The sequence below is a fragment of the Centropristis striata genome, chromosome 15, assembly GCF_030273125.1.
Source record: "Centropristis striata isolate RG_2023a ecotype Rhode Island chromosome 15, C.striata_1.0, whole genome shotgun sequence".
Taxonomy (NCBI): domain Eukaryota; kingdom Metazoa; phylum Chordata; class Actinopteri; order Perciformes; family Serranidae; genus Centropristis; species Centropristis striata.
In genome coordinates, this window is record NC_081531.1 from 34,357,096 (window position 1) to 34,373,649 (window position 16,554).

Sequence of the window (16,554 nt, forward strand, 5' to 3'; positions counted from 1 at the left end):
ACACCTCCATATGTTGCCATCACAACCTCCAACGAGCAGGCCAGCAGTGATGTGTGGAATGTGGAGTCATTGAGGAGTTTACTGGAAGGGAAATCATATGACTTACTCAAGGTCAATAACATTTCACTAATAATTAGAACAACAAAAATCATGCATTCCCAAGTGAATTTACACCAGATTTAATAAAAACACATACCTGAAATTTTGTACAGACAGCCGCTTCTCTTCCTACAAAATATGAGGAAAAACAGCATGATTATGATTTAATTTTCTCAACTACAATGCACAGAAAGTAAAACAATATGTATGTTATATACAGTACAGGCCAAAAGTTTGGACACACCTTCTCATTCAATGTGTTTCCTTTATTTTCATGACTATTTACATTGTAGATTCATCAAAACTATTAATGAACACATGTGGAATTATGTACTTAACAAAAAAGTGTGAAATAACTGAAAACATGTCTTATATTCTAGTAAGCAAAGGGTGGTTACTTTGAGGAATCTAAAATACAAGACATGTTTTCAGTTTTTCACACTTTTTTTGTTAAGTACATAATTCCATATGTGTTCATTCATAGTTTTGATGCCTTCAGTGAGAATCTACAATGTAAATAGTCATGAAAATAAAGAAAAACGCATTGAATGAGATGGGTGTGTCCAAACTTTTGGCCTGTACTGTACATATTCATAATATGCAGTAGATTTAACCTGGGAATTGCAAGATGTGAATTAACCTGAGCTCCTTAATAAATAAATGAACAATTAAATGCAAAAATCTTTGAACAAAACAGCTGAAAAATCAATCAAATTCAAAAAATCAAGTACCGATTTCAGCATTGCCTCCATGACTTTGTAATACAGTCTGACACCGAGTTTAAACCTCTGGAAGACAAGATAAATGTACAGGTCAGACATTAAATATTTGAGCCTATCAAGTGTTTATTGCTCGAGTGTTGATGGTTTCTACCTGCCAGCCGAGGATGACGCAGCCTGGACCGACCGCCTGACCGAACCTCTGGCTGAACGCCTGTCCCAGCGTCTCCAGACGCTTCAGCACGTCCTGCGTCGGGTCCACGGTGCAATTCTGTTCACAGGAAAGGGGGGTAAAAAAGATCAAATTACTGTAGAAAGATGCAGTTTAAGGGGACATCTACACTACCGGTCAAAAGTTTTAGAACACCCCAATTTTTCCAGTTTTTTATTATTATTGAAATTCAAGCAGTTCAAGTCAAATGAACAGCTTGAAAGGGTACAAAGGTAAGTGGTGAACTGCCAGAGGTAAATAAAAAAAGGTAAGGTTAACCAAAACTGAAAAATAATGTACATTTCAGAATTATACAAGTAGGCCTTTTTCAGGGAACAAGAAATGGGTTAACAACTTAACTCTATGGAGTCTTGGGCTATTTTGTCCATTTTTGAATTATTTTCAAGTCTTTGTAAGTCATTTTGTGTCTTTTTTTTGGTCATTTTGTGTCTTTTTTTGGTCATTTTGTGTCTTTTTTGGTCATTTTGTGTCTTTTTTTTGGTCATTTTGTGTCTTTTTTTGGTCATTTTGTGTCTTTTTTTTGGTCATTTTGTGTCTTTTTTTTGGTCATTTTGTGTCTTTTTTTTGTCATTTTTTGGTCATTTTGTGTCTTTTTTTGGTCATTTTGTGTCTTTTTTTAGTCCTTTAGTCCAACATAAAATGTGATTTTGAATCTTTTTTTTACTTTCAAAACACTATCATGCTCAATAAAGAATTTTTAATGTTGCAAATGTGCATTCATTTCAGAGTACACTGAGACATTAAACTGCATACTTTTCAATTAAATTCTGGAAAAGTTGGTGTGTTCTAAAACTTTTGACCAGTAGTGTACATTTGAGACAACACTTCTAGAGACCCACTTTGAAATATGTAGCCAGGTTAGTGGACGGCTGATCCCCACTGGAGGTGAGATCCCCCCTCAGCTGCTGGATGGATGTCATGGCGGCTCTGGTCACACAAACAACAAGGACAGACATAAACTCAGTGATAATCAATAATCAATAATCTGTAACCCCCATCCCAAAAAAAGCTGGACGATGAGGGAAAAAAAAATCATACTGAATACAGTAAAAAGACAAGACATCTTCCATTTTTATTTATTTAATTATTTATCTTATTTTATTTTATATTTATTTTATGTATTATTTTTATTATTATTATTATTATTATTATTATTTTACTTGTTACACTTGACACTGTTTTGACTCTCGTAATGTCATCTCTTGATTTTGTTATGTCACTGAAAAATCAATAAACAAATGTTTAAAAAAAAAAAAAAAGACAAGACATCTAAAGTTCTGGGATTTTTTCTTAAATATACAAACTCACTGAATTTGATGCATTTTGTTTTTGTTTACATTTTACACAGCATCCCAACTCTTTTGGAATCAGGGTAGTACACAGGGCAAAAAATCCCAGAACCTTCTCAAATTTCTATTTGTGGATTTAAATACATATTAAAAAAACATTAATTTTGTTTTTTAAGTGTTTTTGTATTTTTGTTTTCAATATTCCATACTAAGTAGATATATAGTTAGTTTGTTTTTAGTACATTTATACATTATTTAAATACAAAATTTCATCATTATTAACACTGTCTATTGTTTTGTATGTCCATAACATCTATGATTATTAATTTCAGCAATTTCCAGATGCACCAGTTTCCAGCTGAGCTACCTTATAAGAAATGCTGACAAGGGTCCTTCAGACGTTTTCTATAATGGTTGTTAAAAATGATTAAAAACAATGAAGAGGTGAGAGACAGCCAACTACTCACCAAGGTTATTATAGTTAACGAAAACTAACGAAATAACGAAAACTAGAATTGAAAAAACATTTTCGTTAACTGAAATAAAAATAAAAACTAGAGTTTTTAAAAAACGATAAGTAACTGAAACTGTATTGCGTGGTTACAAAACTAACTAAAACTAACTAAAATTATAGTGAAAATGTCCTTAGTTTTCATTTTTGTCAACTTTTTCCATTCATAATTCAGTGTTTCTATTTGAACATGCAACACATGGTAAATATGTTTACTGAGGCTGGGATGTTTACACTAGAACCAAAATTCAAAACACCCAGAACTGTAAGAGTTAATAACCTTATTGAGGCTGAGATGATAAACCAAAGGAAATAAAGGAAACATTTATTATGACCTCTTTGAATCTGGCACCCAACATATAGCCCATTAAAAAAAACTAAAACTAACACTAAAACTAATAAAAACTAAACTAAAACTAAGCATTTTCAAAAAATAAGAACTGAACTAAAACGAAAAAGCTCACTCTAAAAACGAATTAAAACGAACTGAATTTGAAAAGAAATATTCACAACGAAATTAAAACTAAAACTAAAGAAAAATCCAAAACTATTATAACCTTGCTACTCACCTGATTGGAGTCTGTGGAGGGATGAGAACAGCATCATCATCTGGCAGATTTTTCTTTGGTGTTCTCTCCACTTGTGATCTAAAAAAAAGAGTTTATGGAAACATTTTAATAATCTGCTCCTAACACCAGACCAACATCAAATCAACTGATAGTGAAAAAAAAACAAGAATTTACATCTCGACTTTAGGCACGAGAACCGTCTCATCTCCGTCGAAAAACAGCCGTCCGTCAATATCTCTGCTCTTGAGGTAGTGCTCTTCGTATTGTTGATTGAGTTCATTGGCCTGTGGTGAAAAATAAAAGCTATTAAAGTGCCTTAGAGACAGATTTAACAATCCTTCATTGTGGACATAAATGGCAATATTTGAGCCGATGTAGACCGATTTGGCTTAAAATCAGAGGAAAGACACAGATATTCCAGCCTTTTTACTCTTGATATCATTGTGCACACCAGCCAGCTCTTGAAGATTGTATGATTACATCTGTCTGTATCTGATCTAGTCACAATCTAAAAAGGATAAACACAAAACCATGCAGTTATACAGTACAGGCCAAAAGTTTGGACACACCCATCTCATTCAATGCGTTTTTCTTTATTTTCATGACTATTTACATTGTAGATTCTCACTGAAGGCATCAAAACTATGAATGAACACATATGGAATTATGTACTTAACAAAAAAAGTGTGAAATAACTGAAAACATGTCTTGTATTTTAGATTCCTCAAAGTAACCACCCTTTGCTTACTAGAATATAAGACATGTTTTCAGTTGTTTCACACTTTTTTGTTAAGTACATAATTCCACATGTGTTCATTAATAGTTTTGATGAATTTACAATGTCAATAGTCATGAAAATAAAGGAAACACATTGAATGAGAAGGTGTGTCCAAACTTTTGGCCTGTACTGTCTGTATATATATATATATATATATATATATATATATATAACCATAAGAAGTGTGTGAAAAATTGACACATCACTGTACATCTATACATATCGAACTATTTGCACTTTTACCACCTCTCCCCTCCGCTCTGTGTAAACAGATTTTTTTAGTGAATATTTGTCACGTGACCGTTCATCTCAGCAGAATAAATCATGAAAATCAATCATCTTTGCTTACTAGAATATAAGACATGTTTTCAGTTATTTCACACTTTTTTGTTAAGTACATAATTCCACGTGTGTTCATTAATAGTTTTGATGAATTTACAATGTCAAAAGTCATGAAAATAAAGGAAACGCATTAAATGAGAAGGTGTGTCCAAACTTTTGGCCTGTACTGTATAATCTCTCCCAAAACATAAGGTTCTTCTTTCTAATTTCCCCAGGCCTCCCCTGAGGCGGGATCAATACGCTGAGAAGATTGTGTAAAGACTCTTGTGTAAATAGTGTGCACCACCTGTCTGGTAAAATAAATATGTCTAGCATCCTTCAGAGGAGTGTGTCTGTGTCAGCAAACAGTAGCCTCCCATCTCCTTTGTTTTCATACCTGCCTCTGCAATAATACGACCCTTAACACTACAAAAGATCACCTGCCTGAGTGCACATTTTCCTGACTCCATGTGTGTGAAACCAAACATAAGTGAGCACCAAAAAGAACAACCAACAGCTGTCAGACACTCAAATGTTCAACAAATGGCAACCGCAAGCAGGAAGCGATATAACTAATGGAAACGGGAAGTGAAGAGCACTTCAAAGAGCTGAGCAGGTGTCGAGCCCTGACCTGAGGAAGATCTGGAGATTTTGAAAAATCCAGTGAGTCCAGGAAAGTGGAGAAACTGGTCTGGTATACATTCTTCACCTGCAAAAACAAATGGAAATGAAGCTAAATACACACAGAACAGAGGGTAAATAAATGTGTTTGTAGGATTGTAGGAGTCTCTGACCTCTTCTGCGTTGCATTCATTCTCTTTGCACAAAGTTTTAAGAAGCTGCAAATCCACCTCCGGCTCCGGAGGCCGGGATTTGGCTTTGCTCTGGTTACGGCGAGATGTTCGTGTCGGAGGGCTCTGAACTTTGCTGATAGCGGATTCTGAAAGAAAAACATTTAAGGGCTTAGAAAATCTCTGGGATGTAAACAATAAATCATTTCACTCACAGCAGAATATTTCTTAACTTGAGATTACTTTTTTAACCCATTGACGCCTGAAACTGTCTGTAAAACCTCTGGGCGATTTTAAATGAATCCCCTAAAACCTGAAGTTTTTCTGGAAATTCAACAGAAGTGTCAACGCTTCTACTAAATAATCGATTTTTCAGCCTCTGTAGCAGATATTTTATAAAATGTATAAATTTTCTAGTTTCTTTTTAGTATAGTTCCTACATGAGGAGTATTTCTAATGTATTTTTTTTTTTTGGAGCTAGTGCCATATATAGCCATTATATTTGAAAGAAATGCAGACATCTCTATAATTGATATTTCCAGCACTGGGCAACTAACAGAGACACAATCAAGCTTAATAAATAGCACCACAGGTAAGAGAGGAAGTATTTAATTTGTGTTTTGGGATGAACTATCGCTTTAAGACTCGGTTGTACGATTAGAAGTCAGTAAAAACTGAAATAAGAGCCTGGAGCTTACTGTAAAGTGGCTGCAGAAGTTCTGGAGGGCAGCGCTTGATGAACAACTCCAGCGTACAAAGCAGCAACTGGAATGATATCACCAGGTCATCGTCCATCTGCAGGGCTCTTCCTGCAAACAGCAGAGCAGCAGCACATGAGAAGCAACATTACACATTACGCTACAGAAACAACAGAACTGAAACCACAAAGAGGAACATTTTTTCGAGCTCTGCGGGTAAACACAAAAAAGGAAGGAAGGCTGGAAAGAAGATGGAGCAACATGAAGACTTTTCCATCAAGCGTGTGAAAAGCTTGGCCTACCTCTTTTTGTTGTTGTTGTTCGTGTTTTAAAAAGCTTGAACAACATGCTGAGGCGCAGGCAGCAAACAAACAACCAACCCTTTGTTACACTATGTTTTATATGGATAGGTGTGTGTATATTTGTGTGTAAGGGTGTGTGTATATATGTCGATATGTATTTTCTTATATTTTTTTGTATATGTATGTGTATATATATGTATGTTTTATTTATTTTATATATATATATATATATATTTTTTTTTTTTTTTTGTATATGTATGTGTGTATATATGTATGTTTTATTTATTTTATATATATATATATTTTTGTATATGTATGTGTGTATGTGTATATAGATATGTATGTTTTATTTTTATTTTTTATTTTTTTTTATTATTTTATTTTATATATATTTTATGTATGGGTGTGTGTATATATATATATATATATATTTATTTTTATTATTAATATTTATTTTCTACACACTGTTGTTTTAACTGATCTGGTGTATTAACCTATTAATACAATGATGTAAGGGTCTCTGGGGGGAGTGGAATGGGTGTTGGGTTATATAAGAAAATGAAAATATGTCTCTTCGATTTTTATCTTTTTTATGTTTACTGCAACTGTGAATCAATAAAAATATATATATAAAAAAAAAAAAGCTTGACCTACCTTTAGCCAGAAGAAACATGGTCCAGCAGCTCCGAATGGTCTCCCTCCCCCTTTGGAAAAGCAACATCATGAACCTGCATCAGATCTCTTGATAACAAACATGCAATTCTCAAACACAACATAAAGAGGAAGGTACATGTGGTGAAGAAGTATGCAACTTACTGGCCATCAGAAACCAAAGCAAAGATTTTCTTGCATGTTCTGAAACAAAACAAATGACAATTACAAACTTTCCCTCAACAGTTTGACCTACAGTACTGGTCAAAAGTTTTAGAACACTCCAACTTTTCCAGAATTTTATTGAAAATGATGCAGTTTAATGTCTCAGTGTACTCTGAAATTAATGCATGTAACAAATAAACAATTGAAGTTAAAAAATAAATCATAGAATCAGTTTAGAAAGGAAAATGTATTCTAAACTGTTGACTCATGGAAGTAGCACCTTAACAGATAGAACAGCTGAACACACTCAATGGAAATCAAATATTCTTCAGAAAGTTCTTCCCAACTCTGTTGCAGAAGTTCCCTTAAATGTGGAGCAACCTGTAGGTTGTAAGTGATCAAGAAAAGTTGGGACACCTGTAGGAATTGGTAGCAACTTAGCAACTTTCAAGGCTTGATCAACCTCCGTTGCTGCAGAACTGCTTTAAGTTTTAAACCCATTTCTTGTTTCCTTTCAAAGGCCTTCTTGTATAATTCTGAAATGTACATTATTTTTCAGTTTTGGTTAGGCTTACCTTTTTTTATTTACCTCTGGCAGTTCACCACTTACCTTTGTACCCTTTCTAGCTGTTCACTGGACTTGAACTGCTTGAATTTCAATAAAGAATTGAAAAATTGTGGTGTTCTAAAACTTTTGGCCTGTGCTGTATATTAAGCTCCTGTACTGTCCTGATGTATTGACTCACTTCTCAAAGCGCTGGTAGAGAGCCAGCGTCACGTCGTACTTCTTCTCCAGTCGTGTCAGTGCTGAGTTCACCTTGGTGCTGATGGTGTCCAGGTTCACGTCCAACTTCCTCACAAGAGCCACAAACTGCTTTACACTAGAAAAAAAGGGGAAAGATTGTAAAACCATACCAAGGGTTCGGATTTATCTGAAAAAATGTTTCAAGATTTAAAAAAAAATCCCCAACAATTGCATCTCAGTTTAGTCTTTTAAAGAATGTAAATTATTGATATAGTGATGTTACACGTGTTAACCCTGTGAAGCTATTTCAGGGCATTTTTTGCTCCTTTTTACATTTTACTCACTGTAGCCTTGTATTTCAATGCGATATACAAGTCCTGCAACTCTATAGAATCACCACAATTATGACTAGTAGTGGGAAAAACCCAAAATGTCTTTTGTGCAGAATAACACAGTTATAATAACTACACAGTGCTGCTGAGGAGCACAGAATTTGATGTTTTTAACAGAATCTACTTTTTAAACTTATTTTTTATTAAAGCCTATTTATTCTCCTTGGCGTTCAGTCCCAGCTAGGCAAGAATCCTTGGCTTTCTTTTTTACTTTTTTACCCTTTTTTTATCTCTAACTCTGTTTTGGATTGAGCTTTTATTACTATTTTATTCTATTTTATTTTATTGTTTTACTGTTTTTAGTATTTTATTGTTTTCATTGTTTTTATTTATACCTATTTGTGTATGATTTATTCTATTTTAATAACTGTACAGCACTTTGGTCAACTGAGGTTGTTTTTAAATGTGCTCTATAAATAAACTTTGACTTGACTTGACTTTGACTTTGACTTAAAGTCTTCTTGAACAATTACATTGGGTGGGTGCAACTTGCAATTAATCAACATGTCCTTGTTGTCCAATAGTGGTGACGCCTCTTCCTGTCTTCTGTAATTTGTCCAGATTTCCTATTTGTCATCAAATTGTGACACTTGAAGTCTCAGTTTGTGCGTAAGTCTCTCCATCACATAAATATCTTCCACAGGTCACGCCCACTGCTCAACAGATGGGGGTGTTGACCTTTACCATAGTCTTGTGATTGACTTTCTACTTCCTGATAACAATATTTTAATTAGATACTGATCCTCGTTTTGTACAACATCACCTGTCAAATGTCCCAGGTACACTACCTTACAAGATTTGGGTATCTCGTATCCTGTTTTTTTTTTAAGGTCTGCCATATTTTGTCCCAATATTGTTTTATCCTTTCACAAGACCAAAATATATGTAAATGATCTACATCTATGAGTCCACATGGCTGCTGGATTGACACAACTCCCCTCCTGATTTTTGGCGTAATGAAATACCGGGTCAAATGTTTCCAGTTAAACTCTCTCCAGGTCCTGAAGCTAGTGGACGTGCACTGCGTTTCACACATGACAAACCATTATTCTTCAGATATTTGTTCCCCAAGCTCCTTTTCCCATTTCTCCTTCATATAAAGAGAGGAACTATTTCTACATGACATCAATCCTTTATACAGAGCTAAAATTACTCTAAATTTCTTTCCCTCGTAAGCTTTCCGAAATACCCCAATTATTGGCGGGTTTTTGGCGGGAATTTGGCCAGCATTTACCAATATGGTGCATAATGATGATGAGTACTTACTTCAGATTGACGGCTTTCAGAACCTGAGTCAAGGTGAAACAGGCCAGGTCCAGGTCAGTCCCCGACACAAACAGACAAGCCCCCCACACCCTTTTCTGACTGTCCTGAAATGATATGAAAAAGAACAAAGATTAAAACTTATATATCCTGTATAATAACATGTACATCACTCATATCCTGGCAGGGAATGCTAATGTTATTCGAAGGACTGAAACATAAAGCCAATCTGTTATCAAAAACATTTCCTTGTTATAGACTGTGTGGGGTTTGACAGACTGACAGAACATTTGGACTGTGTGCTAAAGACAAGCTTGACTTTTCATTAAAAAAAACTGCAAAAAAAACCCCAAATAATTTTAGCTTAGTCCATCCACAACATCTCCAGAGAGAGAAGAATAAACTGTTATGTTGGTTCCAACTAAGGCACATGTTAATCTTACATTTTAAATTAGTATGTGAGACATACAGTACAGGCCAAAAGTTTGGACACACCTTCTCATTCAATGCGTTTTTCTTTATTTTCATGACTATTTACATTGTAGATTCTCACTGAAGGCATCAAAACTATGAATGAACACATATGGAATTATGTACTTAACAAAAAAGTGTGAAATAACTGAAAACATGTCTTGTATTTTAGATTCCTCAAAGTAGCCACCCTTTGCTTACTAGAATATAAGACATGTTTTCAGCTATTTCACACTTTTTTGTTAAGTACATAATTCCACATGTGTTCATTAATAGTTTTGATGAATCTACAATGTAAAAATAGTCATGAAAATAAAGGAAACGCATTGAATGAGAAGGTGTGTCCAAACTTTTGGCCTGTACTGTATTTTTTTGCCAAAACTTTCTGCAATGGGATAATGCATTTATGTTTGGCATCGTTTTGCTTGTTAGAACAATTTGATAAAGGTTTTTTGGAAAGCAACCAAAGAGAGGAGACAGGGTTTGGTTGTGAATGTTTATTGATGAATTTTAATGGTGGAGGTCTGGGCGCCATAGTCGCAATTCTATTCTGACCAAACAGTAAGTGTCCTCCTCCTCAAAAGTGACACGTTTGTTCTCCTGTTTGGTAGTTTTTCAACCAGGTCAATGCAATTTCCACTCATGTCTTTTCCTCTTCTTCAATGTGAGATTCAACAGGATTACAACATTGCAAATAAATAGAAATACATACAGAGATTTCATCCATGGACTCTTGAACGGTTTTCCACAGCGTCCAGCCACGATCACACACCAGGTCCGTCACATGAAGGCTCTTACACAAGGTGACATACTCGGCATCCTTGTCTCTGTGTCTGGTGGCGGAGGACATAAATCAACATCATGGGGGGAAAAACATACATTCAGTACATCAAAACTAGGACTAACTACTAGTATTAGTCAGGGCTATCCATGTATGTAGCAAACTATCTTTACTTAATTTACTAGTATTATCATTTGAGTTGATGTTGCTCTTGTCATCAATGTTATCACTCCATGATAAAGTTCTGTTTGCAGAAGAAAACATGGATGAAGGAAGGTTTGCATGGGGCAGATAAACTCACTATTATTAAGGCTGTTATTATGATTTTCGAATTATCATTATTTTATTTTTTTTCTGATTTTCAAGTTGATTTTCAAGTATGTCTTTGTAAGAGTATTTTGATAGAGTTTAAATGCTTTTGAAAGGATGTGATTTTGATTTTATTTATATTATTATTATTATTTCTATTTTCCATTTCTTTCTTTTTATGTTTTGATGAAAAGACTTGACATGTTTACAAGATGTAGAGCAACATGTATGTGCTGTTTTGTTTTTCTTCAAATAAAAAGTTTAATAACAAAAAAACTAGGACTGGGTGATCACTGAATATGGTTTAAATAATTTATTGATATCCCTAATGACACAATAATGGTGTCTGGAGAATAATGTGCATAGGTTTGCTTTTTTCCTTCAGCAGTGTGCAGGATTTCTCCTTCACTCACTTCAGCTTTATTGTTTAGCTCCTGCAGCATAGCCCAGTGTGGTTAATTCTTGGGACTGCAGCAGCTGTGATCTGAGCCATTTGGCTTTTGTGTACTTTATGGTTTTGTGACTGTCCTTAGCATCTAGGGAACAACCATGCTGTGGTCTTCTCTCCATGCTGCATGTAGGAGAGGTTTTAGATTCATCACAACGGGTCAGTATTTCTTCAGAGAACGAGCAATTCTCTTCTTACATTTTAGAAGAAATTTCTCTCACACACACTACATTTACATGCAGGCAGGAACAAAGACAGTGTATAGCTGGATTTTTTTTTTTTGTGGTTGCTATAATTCAACTTGAAACTTGTTAGTGACGTGTGACTTGAAAATATGATTTTTTTGTATGTGTTTTTGTTTTGTTTTGAAAGACTTCCTTTTTTACTCCATCAACCCTAATTTATTTTGTATCGGTATTCTTCAGATGTGTTACTAGCAGAGTTATTATTGGTATTATTCCTTTATTTTTTTAATGCATTTATTCATTTTATGTATTTAATTTAACTTGAAACATATGTTCATTTTGCACATAATTATTATCAATTTTGTTTTGTTTTTTGGGTTGAAGTGTTTTTTTTTTTTAATTGTTTTCTTTTTTACATCAATCTTCATTTATTTTGAATAAGGATTTTTAAAATGTGTTACTAGCAGCGTTATTATGACTTTAATTTTTTACTCTTGGTTTGTTGACCAGTCTCTCAGAGGGGTGGGGGGCAGAGGTGTGCATGTTTTGCATATCGTTTGATGTTCATTGTATATTTTTAATAAACATGTTTGAATAATACATATTTATTTTTGCACTACAGGTCTTCATAAAGTGAGAAAATCCTCTGCACTTTTCAGTTGTCAAGCATTTCATTCAAACAGGAGCATACAAAAATGTGCTTGCATATATTACTATTCGTTTAAACTATTTAGAAAGCATGCTATATGGTGATATCGATAGATAATCGATGTGGGATGACCTATTTCTGGAGGAGATTTTGGCCTCAGCAGTGATCAAAACATGCTGCATACATGACAACAACTTCCCAGGCTGTTAGCAAAGCTCTGTGTCACACTCAGATGTGTATGTTTATGTTATAACAGCGTTACATCTCATTTCTACAGCTGTGATTGAATAGTTATAGCCGTAAACTCTGGCATTAGCTTTGAATAGAGGCCTGGTGTAACGTTAGTTTGAAGAAGCTAGCTAGTCTGCCTGATGGTTAGTCACAAAAGCGTGTAACAACAGCAAAAATTAGCTCAACATTAGGCTTCCACACAGTGTAAACAAACTCTACATATTCAATGAATGCTGCTATTAGAGAAAAAACAACATTTCTTACTTTTTCACAGATAACTCTGGACTCTCCTTCTTGTCTGGAGACACACTTTCAGCACTCTTCAGCTCTTTGCTCTGTGTCGTCCCAGAGTGGCGCTTTTTAGGTGGCATCTTGGTATCCGCTTACCTAACAGGCAAATATAACTAATAATTAAAAATAGAGCTATGTCCCGAAGGTAGTTGATTACTAAGTTTAAAGCCCACTGCACAAGTTCCGTGGCAACAATACAACAAAACCTGACTGACTTCCTGAAAGCGTTGTGAAGTGAGCGTTCGTTTTGTATCACTGGAGTGCGCGGCGGGAAGCCCTCGCGGTGCGTTTTCAAAACCCCGCGTGTACAAACCGACTAACTGCCTTCTTGTGGCCGTTAGTGTCCGTTTAAACCCAACTCCGTCGACATTTACATTAAACGACCGGTTTATGTATTTATAAACATCTTAAATTAACTGTGATATTAAACTGAACTCAGTGTGCTAATGCCGGCGTCACGTGACGCACAGAAAACGAACTAACCCAAACTCACAAGCTGAAAACGCGGGAAAATAACTACGCAACATCCGCTCATTAGCATTTATCCCGCCATCCAGAAGAGTCACAAAGGGGTTTATCTGTACTGTATTATTGCAGCTCATCTAGTGTAATTAAGCAGTTATTAGACCGTGCATTGCACCTGCTGATCCATTTAATTTATTTTTTTTTATCGCGCGTGTGTTTGTTTTCACGTCTATGTTATTACGAACGACGTAATTACAGAGTTAACTTATCTCTGGTAATGACTTTATTCACTCATCAACGAAACATCAGCTTCAGCATTGTCAAAACAAAAATAAACAAATAAAATATTGGTAAAAAGTGTGGCAGCAAAGGTTACCAAACACTTACCGTCATATAACAATAAACATCCATAACAAAGTTATTTTGCAGATAATTCCTTTAAAACTACGGATAAACTAATATACAGTAAATAACTGTATTTAAATATATCTTGAGAATAATTAAGGGTTGTTTTTTTTTCATTTAATATAGTGTTTAGTGTAGCTACCAGACATTTTACTGTTTTTTTACGATTCAATTTTTTAACATAAAGTCTTACCGTTAAGAACGGTCTTAATTTTACATTCAGCAATGTAATGTGTGTTTTTATATATAATTCACTGTAATGTTACATTCAAGACCATTTAGCAATTGAATAATCATGTAAAAAAATCTATAATGTCCCATTATATTAATTTACAGATCTCAACTTTTATTTCATGGTTAATTTTATTGTATAAAAAACAACAAAGTAAATAATAAATAATCAAGTAAATTTCTGTAAAATAACCTCTCTCTGGTCACTGTAATATTTTCTTTTTCATACAATAGAGACAACTATGGATTAAATGAGCCTCCTCTACAAACTAATCTTTGTGAAACTACTGCCCTCTTGTGTAAATAATTATCATTTATCACGTTTATCATTTATCTCCATTAACCCTCAGAACCCCAACCTGTTTATGGCCTGTTTTTTTTTTTTATCTCTTTGCATTTTACTCACTGTGGCCTTATATTTCACTGCAATTGCACTCAAAAATGTCTTCTGTGCACTTATAATGGCAAAAATGATTTAAAAAAAAAAGAAAGAAATAAAGAAAAAACTCAAGTTGAACTTCTCTACTTCTCTGATATTATATATATTTTTTTAATTAAATAAAACGGAATTTATATAAACAACACTTTTCCAAGTGCCCACAAGTGTCATGAATATTGGAAACAAAAAAATGGTCTCCACATGTTATACATAGTGAACTATTTACATTTCCACAACCTTGCAATCTCTCCTGTCCTCTCCTCTCTGCTCTGTGTAAACAGTCAGCAGTTCTGTCTGATTTTCAGTGAATATTTGTCATGTGACTGTTCGTCTCAGCAGAATCAATCATGGCTTCACAGTGTCACTGAGGAGCAGAATTTAATGTTTTAACAGGACCTAGTTATTACAAGCAGTTTATTTTTGACAATGCTTTAATGAGAAATGTAGAATAAAGTGACTTTGACCAGTTCAAGGACTGTTGGAAAGTTCAAGTTTTGGCGATCATTTAAAGAATACATATGTTTATAGGATCTCATCTTACAATTTAAATTCATTTAAACTTATTTTGAGATATCTTCGAAAGAAAAATATCCAGTAAGTCACAAGAAGGATAAAGGTATGAAGACAATAAGAACATTTAATCATTGCATAGCAATGTGCCAGATAAGGTCCAAGGTTTAAAAGTAGTGATCCTGCTAAAAAGATGCTTTGAGAGAGAAAACAATGACCCTCTTTATCAATAAAAGCAAATTAAAAGTTTCTGTCATCATCTTGTAATTTGCAACAAGACACAGAAGAGCACACATACGCCCTTGAGAACAGTTTTAGAGGAAACAGTCCAAAAAACGGTGGAAACTTACATTTTTAGACAAGAAAAGATACTTTAAAAGCTAAACAATGCATGTGGCTGATATGTCTCATCCATGGAATGTCTTATTGTAATTCTTCATGTTATTATTTTCTTTATGTCCCAGGTTTAATTACTGGGCTTATCTAGGAAGGAGAAAATAATCATACAATAAAATGTAATAAATTAAGCATAAAGGTCACTTTAATGGTCAATAAATAACATTTTAACAACTGACTTTGAAGTCTTTGTGCCCTTGCAAAGTTGTAATAAATATGAGCAAGACTGTTATCATGTTCTCAAGGGGATTAAACATTTAACCTATAAGTGCCTCTCCACATAATATTTAACAGAGGATATATGATGATGTAAGGAGGGCTTTCTGCTAATAAATAGCAAATCTACAATCAACAATTGTCAAAGTTTAGCTCCCGTAAACATAAAAGACTACATAGCTACAGGTGAGTGGATGCTCACTGACTAAAGATAACAAAGGATACACTGTAAAAAATAATCTGTTAAATTTACGGTAAATTACCGGCAGCTGTGGTTGCCAGAACTTCACCGTAAAAAAATACAGTGAGGGGGTTTTCTACTGTAAATTTAAATATCAGGAAAAACTAATTTAGACTGAATATTCTCGTTATTTTTAAGGTAATTGTGTCATTCATTCACACATCATGGCAAATCTCCATTAACTTTACATGAAAATGTTATATTTTTACAGCAAAACTGTGCGTTTCCTACAGTTCATGACAGTAAAAGTAAAAATTGTGCTATTCCTTGATTTACGGTAATTAAAAGTGCCTACTATGGTGATACACAATTTTTAATTTTACACCTCATTCCTGATGCAATTTGACAGTGTTTTACTGTAATTTCTACAAACATTTTACAGTGTAGTTAATCACTCTTAAAAGCCTGGCTACAATACTATTATTTAGTTACAAATATTATCATATGATTTTTTGGGGCTTCATTTTCTGCAGGAACTGGCAATTTAATGCACATGGTCAGACACATGGACAATACGTAGTAGTTCATTTGGCAAGTTTTTTTTGTATATATTTCTTTATTCTAACAGTAATTCTAACAATCATTTGTTTTAAAAAGTAAGATGGATTAAACGTATTCCTGAAGCTTTTATTCTGGCAGGTCGATGATTTCTGGTCACCTCTCCAGGTCCGTCAGCATTTGTTGAAGGTAAATTAAGAGTTTTTTTGTCCCTCCTTCTTGTACATGACACATGGTCCCAAATCAGGTCCTTCAGCTGCTGA

General features: G+C 34.3%; 1 protein-coding gene across 1 annotated transcript in view; it reads right to left on the reverse strand.

Annotated features, from left to right (window-relative positions):
- The window catches only part of rb1 (retinoblastoma 1), a 37,459-nt gene extending 24,181 nt beyond the window's left edge, over positions 1–13,278 (reverse strand). The window contains exons 1-16 of the mRNA XM_059351824.1: positions 12,864–13,278; positions 10,709–10,829; positions 9,529–9,632; positions 7,872–8,006; positions 7,126–7,164; positions 6,964–7,013; positions 6,008–6,118; positions 5,313–5,458; positions 5,150–5,227; positions 3,594–3,703; positions 3,420–3,497; positions 1,890–1,977; positions 973–1,089; positions 831–887; positions 197–228; positions 5–81 (exon numbers count right to left, since the gene is read on the reverse strand). Coding sequence (XP_059207807.1) covers positions 5–81; positions 197–228; positions 831–887; positions 973–1,089; positions 1,890–1,977; positions 3,420–3,497; positions 3,594–3,703; positions 5,150–5,227; positions 5,313–5,458; positions 6,008–6,118; positions 6,964–7,013; positions 7,126–7,164; positions 7,872–8,006; positions 9,529–9,632; positions 10,709–10,829; positions 12,864–12,970 — 1,450 coding nt within the window. The 5' untranslated portion in view covers positions 12,971–13,278. The remainder of the gene's footprint in view (positions 1–4; positions 82–196; positions 229–830; positions 888–972; positions 1,090–1,889; positions 1,978–3,419; positions 3,498–3,593; positions 3,704–5,149; positions 5,228–5,312; positions 5,459–6,007; positions 6,119–6,963; positions 7,014–7,125; positions 7,165–7,871; positions 8,007–9,528; positions 9,633–10,708; positions 10,830–12,863) is intronic.
- Positions 13,279–16,554: the final 3,276 nt, after the last annotated feature.